The 18,705-nt window shown below is 48.7% G+C and overlaps 2 protein-coding genes across 3 annotated transcripts; one reads left to right on the plus strand and one right to left on the minus strand.

Moving 5' to 3' along the window:
• Nucleotides 1-2,085: 2,085 nt before the first annotated feature.
• OGFOD1 (2-oxoglutarate and iron dependent oxygenase domain containing 1) lies at nucleotides 2,086-11,629 on the minus strand. 2 transcript variants are annotated; one of them, XM_042885992.1, is made up of 13 exons: nucleotides 11,476-11,629; nucleotides 11,256-11,401; nucleotides 10,798-10,844; nucleotides 10,631-10,731; nucleotides 9,591-9,707; nucleotides 9,070-9,161; nucleotides 7,764-7,892; nucleotides 7,287-7,400; nucleotides 6,576-6,655; nucleotides 6,156-6,445; nucleotides 5,249-5,371; nucleotides 4,476-4,534; nucleotides 2,086-3,998 (listed from the first exon to the last, which is right to left on the minus strand). In XM_042885992.1, the coding sequence occupies exons 1-13, from the start codon at nucleotides 11,627-11,629 to the stop codon at nucleotides 3,837-3,839; spliced, it is 1,614 nt and encodes a 537-aa protein (XP_042741926.1). In that variant the 3' UTR covers nucleotides 2,086-3,836. The 2 variants fall into 2 exon arrangements, with proteins under 2 accessions (XP_042741926.1, XP_042741927.1); XM_042885993.1 differs by lacking the exon at nucleotides 10,798-10,844 and having other exon boundaries at nucleotides 11,476-11,552.
• Nucleotides 11,630-11,809: 180 nt separating this feature from the next.
• Nucleotides 11,810-18,385, plus strand: NUDT21 (nudix hydrolase 21). The gene is made up of 7 exons (XM_042886147.1): nucleotides 11,810-12,012; nucleotides 14,216-14,416; nucleotides 15,597-15,660; nucleotides 16,314-16,403; nucleotides 16,891-16,966; nucleotides 17,349-17,463; nucleotides 18,105-18,385. The coding sequence occupies exons 1-7, from the start codon at nucleotides 11,897-11,899 to the stop codon at nucleotides 18,124-18,126; spliced, it is 684 nt and encodes a 227-aa protein (XP_042742081.1). The 5' UTR covers nucleotides 11,810-11,896; the 3' UTR covers nucleotides 18,127-18,385.
• The last annotated feature ends 320 nt before the right edge of the window (nucleotides 18,386-18,705 follow it).

Raw genomic sequence — 18,705 nt, forward strand, 5'->3', positions numbered from 1 at the left:
AGCGCAGAACCTTTGCCAAAACAAACTTCTCCTAGAAGCTAAAAATACCCTGAACAGGGTGAGGCTGTGTGCCACGGCTCCCAGCTCCTGCGCCTTCGTCCTGCCTGCTCTGTGGTGTGGGGAGGAGGCAGCCCATCACCTCTGTCAGAGGGGTTCTTGGGCAGATTCTCAGGGCTGTCGGCTGCACTCACCTCGTGGAAGTGCTCTGTCTCTTCCGTGCTAACTCTGAATTAAACCCAGCAGCATGCTGGTTGCCACAGAGCAGCCACTGGCAATAAGTTGAATGGGAAAATTAATTCTTGTACTGTGTTCTAGCCTCCAGAACAGTCCCTTGCCAGGGCTTCAGCCTTTCAAAATGAAGAATTGAGCTGCCAAATGCGTGGATCTCTGTCACTTCAAATCAGCAGCGGGAGCTCATTTGAATCCTTTAGGAACCTGGTTGTTAGTCAAATCCAGCTTCTTGATGAGGACGGTGGTGAGCCACCCATGCTGTTCTAAGCGAGCAAACTGTAAGCCTTGATTATGGAACAGTCTCCTGGCACAAGTCTCAGGCTTTCTGCCACTTGCTGTACTTGTTCCCACTGTTTCCAGCTCTTCTTTTGCTCTTTATGTTTGAAACCTTAATGCTTGCTTGGTAACATTTCTGTAGTCCATTCAGTGATCAGAGAGCCTGTGATCAGAAAGCAGCTTTCCCATCAGCCTAATTTCCAGGGCTGCTCACCAGGCACTTCCAGTCCCAGCTCTGTTTTGCTCTTGGCAGCCTGTCTGCAGTGCTTGTCAGTCTCTGGGTCACAGTCCAGACCTGCGCTGCGGCTGATTTCCTCCAACAACAAGCTTGTCATTTATTTTCCGGTAAAAACAGCTCTCATCTTTGCCAAATGTGAAATCTGCATCCAGGAAGCTGAAGTGATGCACCAAGGCTTGCAGTGGCATGTTGACATAGAGCAGCCCTTGGCTGGCACACAGCAGCAAGTTGACATAAGCACGGTGCCCAGCTGAACCTGCACCAAGAAATCATTGGCCAACAGTCTGTGCTGGGAAGGGTCAGTCCTCCAGGGCTGTTGCGTAGTATCCAGCTCTCAGGGAGGGGAGGGGAGTTGTTTACAGCCATTAAACCGCTGGTCAACAACAGAATAACCTCCAAAATCACACAAGAACTGTTTGTTGCTGGAGGTTCATGGGAAGGCTGCTTGGAGGGCACCGTGCCTCAGGACTCAGGTTTACTCCATGGTGCTCCGTGGCATTCAGCACCTGCCTGGAATTCTGCCCTGCACTGAAGCTGCTTAAAGGCATCTGCCTTCCCCACGGGGTCCCTTTGCACCTGAGCAGCATGCTGCAGCAGTGCTGTGCTGGATCTGTGCCCTCACCAGGGAGCTGCGTACCAGGGATTTTCCATGACCTAATTCAGGTTCTGGTTTGGAGCTGAGCAAACAAAGCAATGGGGACTGACAGCTGGCAACAGGTTACTTCATGTTAGCCACACTTTCTCTAAATCCCAGGGATTGCTGTTCACCTCGGCTAATCCTGATGCAGTCCATTCCTTGTGTCAGCACTTATTTCTGTGTTTATGACTGCAGAAATCATTCCCTCAGCCTGGTCTCAAGTTAAGCCGCATCAAATTGCTTCTGTTTCCAGTCCTGTTAACAACCAGATCCTGAGAAATGTGTTGTGAAGCACTGGAATAACTCAGCTCTTGGGTAACAGAAGCTGCTGTGCCCTGCATAGAGCAGCAGGCTTCCTGCTGCAGCCACGCATGCATCCTCGCAGGGCTGAGCTGCTAACTGGGGCTGTCTTGTACAAAGCTGCTCTCAGCTGCTCATGCTGTGCCATGTTAATTGCTTACCTGCTCCATTCTGTTCTTTTCTTTTAATGCTAACTGCAAATGTAGCTTTGTAGGTTGCTTCATCTCAGTCTCCTGTGGCAGAAGGGTGTTTCCCTGCGTGATGGGCTCCATAACCGCCTTGCTCGAGTAGGGCCTGGTGTGCCCTCTAGTGCATTATTTATTATTAAAAAGCAGAAAGCTTCAAAAGGCACAGTCTTATGGTAGGCTGTTCCAAGCCTCAACAAACACTCTGAGGCTGACGATGCAGAAGAACATGCTGTTTCTTTTTGTTTATTAACTTACTCCCAGCTTTGCCTAGGTGACTGTACCATGAGTGGCTGTGCTATCTGTAACCTTTCTTTGAAACCACCCAAACATTTTTGATTTTGAGAACTCCAGTGACTGGGATTTTTCTGCTGTAGCAGCTCAGAGTTAAGGGTTTTTGTCCCCTAAAAGCTGTTGCTCACAATGGGAGGAGAGTGCTTCAGAAATTAACTTAAATTAGTAATTCATAAAGAGTTCTACACTCTTTGCAGCATGTTTCTAGGTTCATCCCCTTGTCTTTGTAAGCAGCTTAGAACAGCAAAGGAATGTTAAAAGAGTGCAGGAAAGTCTGCAGCACACAGAGAAGCCAGCTTAGGGAAACAAGGCAGAATGAACAAGATCACGTAGATCTCCCAAGCCTACGTGCTTCCTAATCCGTTTCAGAAGGCAGTCATGAAGTCATGCCCCAATGCCTGTGCCAACACAACTTGCCTTACTTGGAGCTTGCTGGTGCTCTGCTGCTGGCTGTGCTCTCACACCACCTCTGTTGCCAGTGACATTGCACCTGGAACCGGTGTGGTGGCAGGCTGTGAGCAGCTCACCCTCTGGGACCAAAAAAAGGCAGGAGGAAATGAAAATGCATACAATTCCCAGTGTGCTGCAAACCCAGTGGCCAGCTTGGGTGATCTGAAAGTACACCTGTGTTTCTCCTGAGTGCAGAAAAATTTTAGGCAAGTGCATGCATGCCAGGGCCAAGCCTACAGCATGGTGCTTACTGTCCAGCTGGCCATCTTCCTTTGATACCTGTTAGCTGGAAGGATCTGAGCAGCCCATTTGCAGTGACAGAAGCCACGCCGGAGCCCAGCAGACTGCAGGACAGAGCTGGAAATGGACAAGAGGATGCGCTGTTGGCAGCCCTCCTGCTGTGGAGAATGAGCCAAAAGAGGCAAGTTGGCAGTTCCTGCTACCAGCCCAGCCTCTCCTGATCTGAGACTGCAGCCACAGCTCTTTCAGATTTGAAGCACAGAGCTGTTCAAGTATAGACAAAGAATATAGGAGCAGGTCTCTTCTTTCATCTACTGCTTAACTTGTAAACTCACAGGAGTAAGGGCTCCATCTGGGTTTGTCTGCACAGCATTTAGCATAATGAAGTCATGCTCCTGTTAGAGTGCCAAGGCCAGGCTGCCAATGCCAGCAGCTTTACAGCCTGACTTTCTTCCTTCATGATTCCACAGAGCTGTACACCTATTTCCCTGGGCAGCTCCTTTATTTCTGCCACTACAAAAGGTGAACACACTTAAATTCCAGAAAATGCCCTGCGTATTTTGTAACAGAACTTGCTCAACTACAGTTTGAAGGATTTAACTGACCTCTTATTAAAAAACAAAAACAACACAGGAGTCATTAACTTGGGGCCATGCGCGCTTGTAGTTTTCACCCTTCCAGAGGAGAGACTCATCCCACACATCTCACTTCCACAAGAGAAGGGCTGGGAAGCCGTCAGTCACACGGGGCTGGCACCCTCCATGTACCATTACGAGTGGCTAAGAGTGCAACCAAGTCAGGAGGAGACATGATTTCCACTTAATAAAAAAGTCACTGGGCCCCCTAAATAGGGAATAGTTCACATACAGCATGATCAAGTTAGCATCAGGAAGGTTGGGCTCAGGCAGGCCCAGCTGAACACTTGCACACAGCCCTGCCCCAAAGCCACCACCACCATTTTCAGTGTGTGATGGCCACTGTGCCATCACTCATAATAGACAAATGAGAAATCCCAAAATCCTCTTCTGCTCGGGTGCTTTTTCAGGCGTGCCAAGCTGCGATGATTGATGTATTTCACAAACTTCATCGTTTCTTTGTCTCTGTATACCAGGGCCAAGCAGTTGTCCTCTGGATTCACAGTCAACAGCTGGGAGAGGCGAGACAAGGAAGGAAGTTAGTTTCAAAAATGTGTCCTTGGTAACATTCCTAGGAAGAAAAACAGCTTAAAAACCAGTCAGAAGGGACGCTAATAGAAAGTGAGACATATAACCTGAAGCATTTATGAGATAGCAAGGCTCACTTGAAGAGATTCTGGACTTCTCACTGGTGTGACTGTTCAGCAGCCTTGTTAGTGCTCAACTGGATGTGAATTTTCCTTGGAAAAGTGATTTCTGCTACAGCCTTGTGCCCACAGGAGTCAGCAACCACTCGCCTCTTGAAGCCAAATCCAGAGCTGTGCCCCCAGGAGTTACAGCTCAGGCAGAAGCTCGAGGGTAGGCACAAGGCTCTGGTGTAACAGCTTCATCTTGAGCTCATGTTAGCACTGTGATAAAGTGTAATTGTGCCACTCCACCCTAAACAATTAATTTTTATCTAATTTACAGTTAGCAGCCAAGTTCCTTACCTCTTCATCTTCACCTTTAGCAATGTAGGAAGTAAAGCCACCATACTCTGGATCCCAGTCTTAAAAGAGAAAAGAAAGAAAAAAGATTCTTAGAAAGTTGAATGCTGTCCAGACTCCATACAGCCCTCCTGTATGAGATGCAGCTTTTGTACTCCACTCTGTACAGTGACTGGATGCAGAACTACCCCCAGTTCAACTTCTGCTGCTCTATCATTTTACCTTTACACTCAGAATTGACTTGAATTGAATGTACCAGCTTTGTCTTTTATTACTGACAGGCCGTTTAAGGTAGCTTGGCTTTCTGCTGCCCACAATTTTGCTTTAGCAGATAGCCAACTTCCTGTATAATAACAATCACGTGCCAGGTGGTTTCAGCTATGCATTCTCAGCTCATCTAGTCCAAAATGCTTATGTTTATATTTTTGTTTTTGAAATTATCTACCCAGCAATCAACCTAAAATGCCTAGACACGCCTAACATAACTTTAAAAAACCCCAGGCTTTGTGAACTGGGGGCAGCAATAGTTTTGATGGAAAGGAGGCAAAATTGAATGCTTTCAGCAGGAATTCTGGCCATCTCTCCTTCCACCTGCTCAGAGCCACCGCCCAGCAGAGCAAAGACATCGGGCCCCATCCTTTCTCTCTGCCCCAGTGAACCCACACGCCACCTCCTGGCTGCAAGGCAGGCAGCTCAGGCAAGGACACAATCCCAAACCTTTTGTGTAAGGACCACAGGAGTGAAGACGAAGATGTTGTTTGTTGTTGTCTGCTTACCTTCACAGCCACAGTAGAAGAGCAGGTCAAGAGCAAATTCAGTTGCTTGATTGTCATGGACTAGAGTATAGTGCCCCTTGGTCCAGCGCCGCAGCTCCCCTGCACACATCGGGGTACTCGACCCTATGGGAGGGAGCAGATTACCCCAGCAGCCAGGCAAAGCCATGAGGATGTGCTGTAGCCTCCTGCAAAGCTCAAGGCACGTGAAGGGAAGCCCCCATACTGGCTTTGCTGACCCCAGCAAAGCGCAAAGGAAGAACAAGTCAAACAGATCTCAGAAGTGTGAACTTCTTTTCTAGAGAGGGCTCTAAGCCCTTATGGACACAAGATTTGCTTTCTGACACCTCCCAGAGGCAGTGTGCTTTGATTCAACCAGTTCTTCCTCCTGTTTTGTTCCCCCTTCTTTGGGATTTACACCAGAGCTCCAACCTTCAAAAGCCAGTAACCTGTCTGCTCTGAAAGCACACTAACACCAGATGCTGCAGGGAGGAAAGCAGCACTGTGAACTCTCAGGTAGGTACATCAGAATTTGGGAGTCTTTATGTTCTCATGTCTCTGGTCAGTTTTCAATCTGTGCAGCCTCAAACTATGACCTCCTCCTATAGGAGTTTACAATTACACAGGAAGAATATGGCAACAGAAAAGACAAGCTGGGGAAATAAAAAAACAAACAAACCAAACAACGAAGTCTTTGTACAAAATAAGTCTTGGGTTTTAATTACCTTTCCTTCTAATGTCAAATAACTTGTAAGATGAGCATTCTTTAAAAATCTGATACGATAGCACCTTGTGCTCACTGCAGTACAAGGTGAAATCCTAGCTCCATGAAAATCTCTGGGTCTGCTGCCAACAACCTTAACGTCAGGATCCTGCTCAAGTCCTTTCACATTGCTGCTGCCCTACTTACCATTCAGTGTCTCACTGTCTTGTGCCTCAGAGATGTTGTCAGGCTGGTCTGGCTGACGGGTACTGCTATCAGCGCGCTGTTCAGTCTCTTCCTCCTCGGTTTTGGAACTGCTGTGCCCAGCACTGTCTGCTGCTTTTCCTTCCCCAGCATCCTCATCTGAGGGGGCCAGGAAGTGCAGCTTTAGACCAGTGAAGTTGGAAAGCAATAAAAACAGTGCCTCTGAGCGCAAGAACTGCAGGAAGTTCTTCAGGATGTCAGGGAGGCTGTCTTCCTCTGCTGTTTCATAGAGCCTGAAAAGACAGCAGATAGCAGCAGCAGAGAACCGACGAGAGCCACGTCCATGAGAGCAGCACCAGTCAGTGCAGCCTCGTGGCAGCTCCTGCTTGGTGTGACCAATGGAACAAGACTGTCATTTCCTACCTTTTATTGGGAGGCCCCCGACTGCTCCACTGGATGTCTTTGTTCTCCAAAGCTTCGCACAGAAGTTGAAATTTCTCTTTCTAGGAGAGAAAGAGCACTGGAACATTAACACTTAGCTCCCAGGTCTCCCTCAGTGTACTGCAAACAGCCATCCTGCACTCTTGTGTAAGGCATTCTCAACATTTTCTTTAACTTCCCTGTTTCCTAATGACTGCTGAATAGAAGAAGATGGTCTGGGTGGGCACTGTGAATTTTTAATGGCCACGACCTAGTATGTATGCAATTCTACATGATTATCAGCTGGGTGAGAATGCAATTTCACTGACATATGGATGCTCTGTAAACCAGGGTTAAATCAGCCCTGAGAAACAGCCATTCATGTAAGCCAAAATCACTGTGAGTCATTTGTTTCACATACACGTTGAGTTCCCCTAAGATGTGAGAGCTCAGGGGACAGATAAAGACACTCTGGTCATCACAGGAAGGATGACATCTTTCCATCCTTCTGCCTTGCTACTAGCAGGAAATGAGATTGCTGAAACAAAGCTTATGGGTTTTGATGTATCCCTGCACAGCAGTGTCAAGGCAGGCAGTGGTTATCCACCACAGAAACACAGAATGGCTGAGGCTGGAAGGGATTTCAGCAGGTTGTGCACGTCATGAGGACACTACTACCCCTGTGACCACATGGCATGGAAGCACAGAGCTCACCTTAAGAAAATCCTTCAGGAGAATTTCTGATCGCTCCTCAAATTCCTCCTGGATTTGAGCTTGGGAGTCCATGTCCAAATAAACTACATTGACCCACTCATACAAGATTTCATGCTGGAAAAGAAGTGAACACTGCATTTCCAAAAGGAAGAACAATTCCACAATTCCTGTTCGCCCAGCTGCCCATAGGACTAGATTCCACCCACCCACTCCATATATTTTTTTTAAGTTGCAGTGAGAGCATTTGCTGCCCTCTCTGCACTACTGCCGTCATGCACAGCGCACAGAGTAAAACAAAACAGAACAAAACAATCGAAAGATACGTAAGAGGGAAACTGGCTACAAATTTATGGACAGGAATCAAAAAGGAGACTTGGACAAGCTAAAGATTAAAGCACCCCTAACCAGTGACCCTAACAGGTATTTGAGGGACACGAAAGAAATGGAAATGCAGTTCTGCAGACACTGGCTACTCACGTCATAAGGGACATGTGGGCTCCTGGGCAAGGGAGCTTCAAGGTAGCGTGCAGGGCGCTCCACTGGGGGGCCGTGAAACCAGCCGCTCACCGACAGGCGGCACTTCTCCTCCGACAGAATCTCTGACACCTGGACCAACGTCAAGCAGCAGTGAAAAGAATGTCACTTAGATATGTGAATACAGAATACAGAACATAAGGAGCAGCTGTAATTGGTTACGCAGACTCATCCCTCGTGAGAGCCTACAGCTCGCAGAGAGGCAGACAAGGGCTACAAGCAGCTGGGTTATTCTCTGTTCATAGAGGGAGAGCTAAAACAGATGTTGATGCTCAAGTCCCTTGCAGATCTTCAAAATCCCAGTCAGACCCATGCTCCCAGCAAAATCCACTCCCTGTCTCTGAGAGCTTAAGCAAGGGTTGAGTAATTTTGTCATAGAAATAACATTCAATTTTCTACCACTTGTTCTGTTGAAGCACTGGCACATACAAGATGCAAACATTAGCTGTGCCAGCTTCAACTGGACATGCAGAAAACGTTATGAGCGTGTAGGCCAGAGCAGGCTACATTGATCTAACTTTTGTCTTTTGCTTTTTAAACATTTCATTAAGTCGTGCGCTGACATAAATTGGGCTACCCTGAACTATTTCAGATTGCAGGTGCTGTGCTGTAATGGCAGTGCAAAGACAGAGCCACCCCCTTATGACCAACTAGTTGGAGCTCGCCACCAACTGCTGCGAAGTTCTGAAGCACATGAAGACATTGCAGTTTTTATCTCCTTGAACTGTCTGGTAGGACAGGAGGAAGAACCAGTCAGTTCTAGGACAGGTTGTAGCTGCTGCTGTTACAAAGCTGTAGCAGCTGTTTCCTTGCATGATTCTGAGGTGCTCTAGGCTACGAGGAATGGCTGCAGCATCCTAAATCTCTTGGGAAATGGAAACCAGGGAAATGCCTGTCAAATTCTCCGCTCAGTGAACATCCAAAGCTTTATTTGGGATCTGCTAAAGATGTGTACACCACAAAGGCCAACACCTGAAGATGTGCTAGGAAGTAATGATGGGATTTTTTTTTCCCCCAAGATGATGGAGCTAGGCTGACAATTTAAAGTTGGCTTTGCCAGCTCCTGTCCTCCCTAAAGTCACAAGCTTTTAACACACTGCACTTAGCATGAGCATCTCTTCTGACTGCACGTGTTTCTCCCTTCCCCTTTTCTCCTTCCCACCTGTAACAGCACACAGAACAAACAGCCACAACAATGACAAGAATCAAAAAATGGAGAGAAAAAAAAAAAAAAAAAGCAGCTCCTTGCCTGGTGGAAAGAGACTGGAGACACTTCAAAGAAAACCAGTGTGTTCCACGAAGGCATCAATGACTTCATGACTTGCTGTGGCTGAAAGTGTTCTGAGGAGGAAGAAAACATAATCTGGTTAAGATATGGAACTCACTAGTAGCTGATGGTTCTGACCTTGTGACACTGACTGGTGGGACATTTCAGTGTAAGGGATGGAGCTCAGGGCTTGATGAGAAATCAGTAGACTTCTGTTGTTGGAAAGGGATTTTATCTCAGTCACTGTTAAGTCCCAAGCACAGTTACTGGCATCACTTCTATCCTGCCTTCTTGGAAAACAAAAAAGGATTCCCCTCATCATTGCCCTCTGCTGTCACCCACTGGCTTTCTCTGCAAAGGCTTACAACACCCTCTGCAAGGTGCAAATTTTATTCTATACATCAGCTTCTCTGAACGAAGGACATACTCTTTATAGAATGCTGCAAGGGGTGGGTGCTTGCACAGGAGTCATCTCTTTCAGCCACCCGAAGCTGAGCTCTTACCATCTGTGCTAAAGAGGTCCAGCGTCCCCCCATCGCTTTTCTCCCAGGGCGGCACGAGGTACAGGATGAAAGCAATTCTCCGGCCTTCCAGCTCATCATCGTGGCACAGCAGTACATCTGCAAACACACACGTTTTGCTACAGTAAAGCTTTCACAGAATCACAGAATGGCCAAGGTTGGAAGGGATCTCAAGGATCATGAATCTCCAACCCCCTGCCACACGCAGGGCCACCAACCTCCACATTTCATACCAGACAAGGCTGCCCAGGGCCCCATCCAATCTGGCCTTGAACAGCTCTAGGGATGGGGCATCCACAGCCCCTCTAGGCAGCTGTTCCAGCACCTCACTACTCTCATAGTAAAGAACTTCCCCCTGACATCCAACCTAAATTAATTTCAGTGGCTGCTTCTCAGCTTTTTTTCCCTACAGGAGTACAAGAAAGAACATGCTGAGAGGTGAAAATGCAGTTCTTGGAAGGGCAGCACTGACACAGCAAGGTTAATTTCTGTGGGATTTCACTGTAATTAGCCCACTCTGAAGATGCAGAATTACAATTCCCATCACCCACCGCAGTGACTGTCACTGAGTACAGCGGACATTCCTGGATTAACCAAGGTCTGTTCTTTGATACGCAGCTGCCCTGCAAGATGTTTGTGCTGCAGTGGAGGGAAGGGGAATCCCTGAGCACAGTGCAACAATTGGTTGTGCAGAATTCTTAAAAGCAGTACAAGCATTCCCTGCCTGCCATAGCAACATGCATGCAAGGGGTGAGACAGCCCAGGCAGAGCAGCCCACAGGGCAGGGGTCACACCAGCCCTGGGCCCTGCTGCAGCTGCGAGCAGCATGACCACAGTGATGGGGAAGCGTCAGGGGGCATTAGGGACAGGTTGTGGTTCAGTGAGTGGCGTGCATAGCACAGCCCCCCAGGGCAGTGGGCACAGCCATGAGCTCTGGAGCCGAAGGAGCGCTGGGACAACAATCTCAGACTTTGGGTTTGGGTGGTGCTGTGTGGAACGGGGAGGTCGGTGGGCAGACTGACCTGTGCTCTCATACTTGGCGCAGGAGATGTCGATGGAAGGCTCCAGCTCGATGTGGGTGACAGCCTCCAGCCACACCCGCAGGGTCCCGCTCAGCGCCCGCCTGGGGAGCAAAGCGCAGGGTGAGGCTGGCCCAGGGCATGCTGCCCCGTGGACCCTGCAGCCTTACCTCAGTGCACTGACGTGGGGCTCCGGCCTGGCCCCCAGCTCCTCGGACTGCGGCAGCGTAGGGAGAGATGAAGAAAAGCATTGAGGGAGGTGGTGAGGGAGACCTCATGGCTCTGCAACCCCTAAAAGGAGGTTGTGGTGAGGAGAGGGGTCAGCCTCTGCTCCCAGGTGACGATAGGGTGAGAGCAATGGCCTCATGTTCTCCCAGGGGAGGGCCGGGTTGGCCATTGGGGAACATTTCTGCTCTGAATGAGCGGTGATGCAGTGGCACAGATGCCCGGGGAGGGGGCGTCACCGTCCCTGGAGGTGTCCCAGAGCTGTAGGGAAGTGGCACTGAGGGACGTGGGCACGGTGGGGGTGGGCTGGGGTCGGAGATGGCGATCTGAGGGGCTTCTGTCACTGGTGATGATTCTGTGGCTCTACGGCACTCAGCCCCGCTCCCAGCCCGGCCCAGCCCACCTGCCGCAAGGACAGCAAGTCGTTCCGCCGCTCTCGGAAGCCCAGGCACAGCAGCTCGTCGCCCAACGCCGCCGCGAAGGCTGGGCTAGCCAGGAGGCCGCGCACCACGCCATGCCGGAACGGGGCCTGCTCCACCACCACGGCCTCTGCGAGGACAAAGCCGGCGGTCAGCGGGCGGCACCGCACCGGGCTGAGAGCCGCGAGACCCGTGAGCCCGTACCGTGTCGGAGCGGCTCTCCGCCGTCCCAAGCCGCTGCCGCCCGCTCCTGTAGCGCCGCGTCGCCGAGGGCAGCACACAGCTCGGCGGCAACCTCTCGCCGCCCGCGCTTCTCCCCGCTACGGCCGCCCGCCGCGCCGCGCCGCTTGGCTCCCATACTGCCGCTCTCCGCTGGACTACGAATCCCAGCGGCCCCTGCGGGGAGGCGGGGCCGCGCTGCATCGAACCAATGAGAGAGCAGGATGAGGGCGGGGCGAGGCGCGGAGCGCCCCGCGGTTGGTCAGGCGGGTCGCCGCGAGGGGACGGAGCGGAGCGACTCTGCGGTTGGCGCTGCCGGAAGTGGGAGGGGGCGCTTCCGGCAGAGCGGTGGCAGCGCGGCCCGCCGGGAGTTGTATGGCGGATAGCGTTGTTGCCGCCTCCCGCCATGTCCGTGGTGCCGCCCAACCGCTCGCAGACCGGCTGGCCCCGCGGGGTGAACCAGTTCGGGAACAAATACATCCAGCAGACCAAGCCGCTGACGCTGGAGAGGACCATCAACCTGTGAGGGCCGCGGCGGGCGGTGGGGCTGCGGCCAGCGGAGAGGGCCGGGAGGCGCCTCCTGAAGCACCGCGCGGGGGTTGCAGCCTGCGGGGAACGGCGGGGTTCGCGACGCGTGATGGCCCGGAACGGCTGGGTTGGAAAGGGCCTCGCTGCCCTCTAGAAGCACCCACTGCCGTGGGCTGGGTGCCCCCTCCGGCTCGGGCTGCCCAGGCCCCTGTCCGTGGCCTCGGGCACCTCCAGGAATGGGGCAGCTCCTGCTCTGGGCAGAGGCGCCGGGGCCTCGCCGTCCTCTGAATATAGAATTTTCCCTCTTTTAGGTTTAAACCGCTCCCCTTTATCTTATCGCTGTCCACCTGTAAAAAATCTGAGCGTAAAAAGTCACTCTCCCTGTGGACCTGCTGCAACAGCTCCGCATCCTTCCGGTGCTGGGGGCTCCAGGCCTGACACAGTACTCCAAATGGGGTCTCATGAAGGCAGAGTAGAAGCGAACAGTCCCCTTTCTCCCCATGTTGCCATCCCTCTGTTGATGCAGCTGTGGATTCTGTTGGCTCTCCAGGCTGCAGGCACACACTGCTGGCTCATGTCTTGTTTTTCATCACTGGAACCCTCAAGTCCTTCTCTCTAGAGCTGCTCTCACTGAGGGCTTAAAGGGACAAGAGAAAGCTGGCACGCTGTAGCTGGGCTGCAACTAGATGCTAAGATCCCACCCAATCCACTGTCTGACTCTGTGGCTCAGTGGTGCACAACACCTGATGTGGGACTCCAAGCACCAAATTTATTGAGCAGTAGCAGAATTGGGAATCATGGCTTCTTTTCTGAGTAGCTTGCAGGCATCCCCTCTGTGCAGCAAGGGGAACAGGCTCCCTTTGGCTTGAAGCACCCTATGTGTGGCGAGCAGCGTGTGGATAGGTGTGCTTGCTGTGTGTGCAGTACACTTCTCTTAGTTGAAATTCACAGCATCTGCTACCAGAGAACATTTGTTTCCAGTTAGAGATTAAAAACTATAGCTGTAAATACTTTGTATGAGAAGGCACATAGTTCTATTTCCGTTTCTGAGTGAACACTTTTTATATTTATTTGATAAATATGCCTGTCAGGCTGCAGAAGCAGTGGATGCAAGCTGCAGTGGTCAATATTCAGTTGGTATTCAGCAGTATGTACTGTTTAGTGTGATTAAATTAGTTCACAGTTAAGATCCTTATTATGGAAGTTTAAATGTCAGCTTCAGAGGCTGGAATATTTCTGCAGTGTTTCTGAAGAGGAAAATCAGCAGGAAGCTGAGTTGTCTGCACTTTGTGTTATTTTTGTAAAGGTAGGCTAACAGTTTGGATGTACAGCCTGATGCAGCCACAGCACAGTGCGATGGATTGTTGGTATGACTCTCTGGGAATCTAAAAATGGGAATGAGTGGCAGTATAGGTGCTCTCAAGCTTTAACTGCAAGGAAAGAAGTTTGCTTATAAAGGTGCTGCAGTGAGGAAACTTGTTGTGTCTCACTTGTGTACGTGGGAATCAGCCTTGACAAGGAAGTGACTTGTGATTTCTGTGCTATCAGGTCCTTGTTACTCGCATTTGCCTGTTGCCATGTGTGTCCTTTAGGACTGTCTGATCTCTTCCTTAAGTTTTCCTTTTTTTTCCTTCTGTTTTTTCTTCTCCACTCCATCCCTGTTGCCTGGAGAAACCCCTCGAATGCTGCCTTGGCTCTGGAGATGAAGGTCCAGGACCAGAGTCATCAGGGGGATCTCCAAGCAATTTTTGCCCCAATCTTCTAGCCCTGCATACAGACACTCAACATTTCCTCCTAACAGCCTGGTTCTCATGCTCTTTATTGCTCCTGCAGAAACAAACACTGTCCTGCACAGCCTCCTCCCTTCCCAGCAGAGTTTTCTCTCCCTTTTCTCCATGCCGTGGAGTCAAAGCAGGTGGCAGCCCTTGCTGCAGGTGCTTCTGGGTGTTTTTGCTTATTTCTGGATCGGTAGCAGGGCGGCATGTCCCACCAGCATGACCTCCTGCCCTCGTGTGCCATCATGCAGACCTTGGCATGGCATGGGCTGCGCAGCATCGCGTGTGACCCAGAACTTGTAGTCCATTGCAGTGAGTGAGCTTCAGCTCGAGCACGGAAGGCTTGGCTGCAGGGTGAACACAGTGTGCTAGAGATGTAAATTTAGCTTTCTGGTTGTGTAGCAATATTTTTTCCCCTTTAGGTATCCTCTCACCAATTACACATTTGGCACAAAGGAACCCCTTTATGAGAAGGACAGTTCAGTGGCTGCTCGGTTCCAGCGCATGAGAGAAGAGTTTGACAAAATCGGCATGAGGCGGACGGTGGAAGGGGTTCTGATAGTGCACGAGCACCGACTGCCCCACGTGTTGCTACTGCAGCTGGGGACAACTTTCTTCAAGCTGTAAGTGTCTCTTCTTGCAAGCACCTTCTTAGTCCAACCAGGCAATCACAGACCTCTCCGTGTGTGCGTGTTGCAAAGTCAGATGTGGCTGACTGCTAGTTTGTAAGGAGATTCATTTGTTCCCAGCACGTGGTTCGTGAGAACTGTTTCTAAAATGATGACATTTTCCTCTAAAATGTATTTATCTGACTCTGCTCACGGGTAGTGGAGAGTTGCCTTGGTTCTAAAGCCACTGGGAAACTTAGTTGCACTGCATGGTTAGGTTCCTGTTGAAAGCCCTGCAGGTAGTCAGGTGTTGGTCTTACACTGTGGAAGCTTATGCTCAACTACGCTTATATGCACCCTGGTAAATGCAGAATGGTTATCAATTCACAAACTGCCAGCAGGGCACAGTAAGAAGGGCAGGCATCTGAATGTGTGAAGGAAGTGCTTCAATTAGCCTGCTGTGATCACAGCTGGAAGGAAGTTTTGGTCATATGACTGTAGTGATGGCCGTGCTTGTTTTCTTATTTTAAAATGCTTAGACTTGAGACAGGTGATTCTCCTCGTATTCTTGGTTTTATGTTTTTCATATTTCCAGTGTTTGGTCTCAGGTGAGGGGGAAAAATATCTTTATATCCAGATTCTTTTTTGACCTCCTGATTTGGGGCATGTATGTAAATAGGCAAATTGTTTGCCTTTGCTAACAACTGTGGCAAAAATGTATCTTCAGTTTTCTCATTATCCTTGTATTAAATGCAGGATGATTCCCCACTTGAGCTTTATGCTTACTGTACATGTCGCTAAGTGCTGCTTTTGAGATTGGAACAAGCACAGCTGTGCTTACAGCCCCTTCTTCAACTCCAGTGCTTCTACATTATTGTTAAAACTTTACCTTTTAAGTGTCCCAGTCATTGTTATGTATATTGTTATACTTTGTCTTACTGAAGTTATTTATTATTATCGGCCTGTTTTGCTTTGTTTTGTTTTTTTTTGGGACACACAGCAGCCATTTGAGATGGTCTGGGTGAAAGCTGCCCTACTGTCTTCAGATTTGGCAAGGTTAGATTTGGAATCTCAGATGCAAGAGCCTTGAGTGAATTTGTAGCTCCACGCGTAGAAACATGTCCAAACTAACCTGTGAAAGTCTGTGAATGCTGTAAACCGTCACTCTAGCTTTAATCATTGATTATTTTAACAGACCTGGTGGTGAACTCAATCCAGGAGAAGATGAGGTAGAAGGGCTCAAACGCTTAATGACAGAGGTCTGTTTTCTTTTGTTACATTGCAATACTGGAATGTTGTGGAATGTTGAATTCTGTTAGTCAGTAGAATAGCCAAAGAACTGCAGCAGTCTCCTCGTCACTTGTCATTTTGATGCTTTTGTGTTTGAGTGTAAAATGCTCTCAGGTCGCTCACAGCAAAGTGTAACAGTAAGCTCTCATTTATCCTCCTGGTGAGAGTGTGACCCAGAGGTCTGACTTCCCCCCAAGTCCTGCGTTCATGTGCAGCTTTACTTCATGGGCTGGCTTCAGATGTGCAGCAGGATGTGTTGCTGAGCACAATGTGAGGATGAGGACTTGTTTTTTAGCCAGTCTTCCCAACATAATAACCTTACCAAAGCGATTGCTGTCAGGCAGTGCCACTGCTGTTCTTCCCATCAGTCGTATGGCACTCAGTTGGCTGAATGTAGTGTGGAATTCAGAATGTTTTCTCAAGTGTCCTTGTCCTGTCAGGTGAGGATTTTATGAAAACAAAATAAGCCACGTTATAAAACCAGCCAAACATTAAAAACTATTCCAGAATAGCTCTGAATTACATCACACCCTTGTTACAACAAGTCTTCATGCTGCCAGAGTGCATTTTCTACAGTTCTGCTTGTAGTATTTGGAGATTTGACTATGGCTGTATTTGATAGATCCTGGGCCGTCAGGATGGCGTCCAGCAGGACTGGGTGATCGATGACTGCATTGGTAACTGGTGGAGACCAAACTTTGAACCTCCACAGGTGAGTACTTACGTTGGCTTTTGTTTTCCTAAATACAGCTTGTTCTTCCAAAAGCCTCCAAGGAGCCACTCGGGTTTTTGGAGTGCCTGCTGCATAAGCCATTAGTGTTTGGGGGGTTTTGCTAACTTTGCTAACTAACTGTGTTCTTTCTGTGGCTGAGGACAAACTACAAGGTTGTTCTTCTGGAAACTCTGCCTCCTTACACCTGTCCTGATGGATGAGAAACCCCTGGATGTCACAGTTCCCTGCCCCTTGCTGAGCTTGGCACTCCATTTAAGTTCCTGTTTTAGCCACAGTGCACAGCCTCATGCACTGCTGCATAAGTGACACATGTCCTGTGAATAGTCTTCTCTGTTTCTAAATGCTGAGAACACTTGCTCAGTTTGCTGTGATGCATTTCTGTCTGGTCAGGTTGATTTAGCTGATAATAGGCACTCGTACTTACAGTATTTTCAAAGCTCTGTTCAAACATTTTTTTTTCTTCCAGTACCCCTATATCCCAGCTCACATTACTAAACCAAAAGAGCACAAGAAGCTTTTCTTAGTCCAGCTTCAAGAAAAGGGTAAGTGTTTGTTTGCAACAGAGGATTTTATTTATCAAACTACAAATGTGTGTCTTTCATGCAAGGAAATGTGGCTGCAAGTTCGTTTTCGTGTTCTTGTGGTTCATTTGCCTACAGTTAATCATTAAAAAAATAAATGTTGATATCAGTTTTGAAGCCGGATGGTTGTTGGAACACAGGTTCCTGGTAAACTCCCATTCCTGCTCCTACATCACGTGCACAGCCCTGCAATTAAATTTAAAAGGAATAATCCTACTTTGGTAGTTTAGTGCTACATGTAGTGATCTTGCTTGAGAACCATGACAGATCTGTTGGGAGTTCCTTGGCTGAATGCTTGGTGATATTTTTCATTTGATACTAACCAACTTGTATTTATTGATAGCTTTGTTTGCAGTCCCCAAAAATTACAAGCTGGTAGCTGCACCGTTGTTTGAGCTCTATGATAACGCACCAGGATACGGACCCATTATTTCCAGCCTTCCTCAGCTTTTGAGCAGGTACGTTGTGTTTGCTTGTGGTTCTGGGAGCCTGGGCACTAAGGCAAGGCTGCTCTGCCTGGAGGCAGCAGATAAGTTCTCCTGGCTACCTGCAGAACATTGGCTGTTATGCAGCCAGATTCCAATTTGGTGGCAGCGCAACAGATGCATCCAAAGGAAGGACATCAGGGAGGTGAGATGGATGCTCACTTTTCTGGGAATACGTGTGCAGTGCTCTTTGTTTGCAGTGAAACGCAGATGACAAGAACTGGCACTTCAGTTAAACGTGTCCATCTATTACCCTTAGAGTGCTAAAGGTTGGTTCTGCTATCAGAAGTGCTGTAGGAGTTGCTGGTGGGTTATGTAAATCTCAGTGCTAGGTTCAGCAGAGATGAAGGTCTCTTATGAGATGAAGTGTTGGCTGTTGTTTCTTTTGCAGCCTCAACAGACTGATGTGCAATGCTAGTGTAGTGTTAGCTGTTTAAAAGTCCTGCTGCTTGTTATGCTAAATATGTCTTTTGAAAAAGAATAAATCACTCTTTCTCTGTCAGGTGGAGGCTTATTGGGAATAAAACCAAAATGTTTGCTTGTTCACGTTCCAAAACGTCAGTTAAACAAACTGAATAGAAGTCTCTCACTTGGTATAACTCTTTTAATTTTAGGTTCAACTTTATTTACAACTGAGTTCCTGTACACATGAGGAGTCTGATAGAAGAAGCCGTCTCTGTGAGCACAGCTTTATGATATAGAAAAAAGAACGTATGACTCAATGATTTCATTTTTGTTCTTTTCCTGAAGGCCACTAAGATTCTATTGTATGAATAGAGAAGTGAATCTCAGCTGTTTAGGTAGCGGGATGGCAGTGTGATATCAGTGATTTAATCACTTTTCATTGTAATACTCACAAATTTTTTTTGTACAACATTAAACAACATGGAACCGACCGGTTGTCTTTGCAGATTTTGTTTTTCCTTTAGTTGCCTTCTAGTTTGAAGAACATGATTTAAACTGCTCCTTTCCTTCAGAAACTCACAAAAGATGCAGAAAACAGGAGAATGTGAGTACATGGGGAGGGTCAGCGTGCCTGGAGGCACTGGAGAGCAGCGGCACGGGGACGTGGCAGTGCTGTTGGCAGGTGGATGTTTGGGCTGGATGATCTTGGAGCTCTTTTCCACCCTCACGACTGTACTAGCCTTCCAATACCTAAAGGGAGCCTACAGACAGGAGAGGAATCAGCTCTTTGAAAGGTTGATAACTGCAGGA

The sequence above is a fragment of the Lagopus leucura genome, unplaced genomic scaffold (genome assembly GCF_019238085.1).
Source record: "Lagopus leucura isolate 7727_CA_CO unplaced genomic scaffold, USGS_WTPT01 Super-Scaffold_100054, whole genome shotgun sequence".
Taxonomy (NCBI): Eukaryota; Metazoa; Chordata; class Aves; order Galliformes; family Phasianidae; genus Lagopus; species Lagopus leucura.

Excerpts from the sequence above, each read along its gene's own strand:
- OGFOD1 (XM_042885992.1), bottom strand. The coding sequence starts at position 11,629 with ATGGGAGCCAAGCGGCGCGGCGCGGCGGGCGGCCGTAGCGGGGAGAAG. Across the intron at positions 11,402-11,475 it reads CGGAGAGCCGCTCCGACACG|AGGCCGTGGTGGTGGAGCAG; the intron begins GTACGGGCTCAC and ends TTGTCCTCGCAG. Across the intron at positions 5,372-6,155 it reads AGACAGTGAGACACTGAATG|GGTCGAGTACCCCGATGTGT; the intron begins GTAAGTAGGGCA and ends TCCCTCCCATAG.
- NUDT21 (XM_042886147.1), top strand. The coding sequence starts at position 11,897 with ATGTCCGTGGTGCCGCCCAACCGCTCGCAGACCGGCTGGCCCCGCGGG. Across the intron at positions 15,661-16,313 it reads TCAAACGCTTAATGACAGAG|ATCCTGGGCCGTCAGGATGG; the intron begins GTCTGTTTTCTT and ends TGTATTTGATAG. Across the intron at positions 17,464-18,104 it reads CTTCCTCAGCTTTTGAGCAG|GTTCAACTTTATTTACAACT; the intron begins GTACGTTGTGTT and ends TTTTAATTTTAG.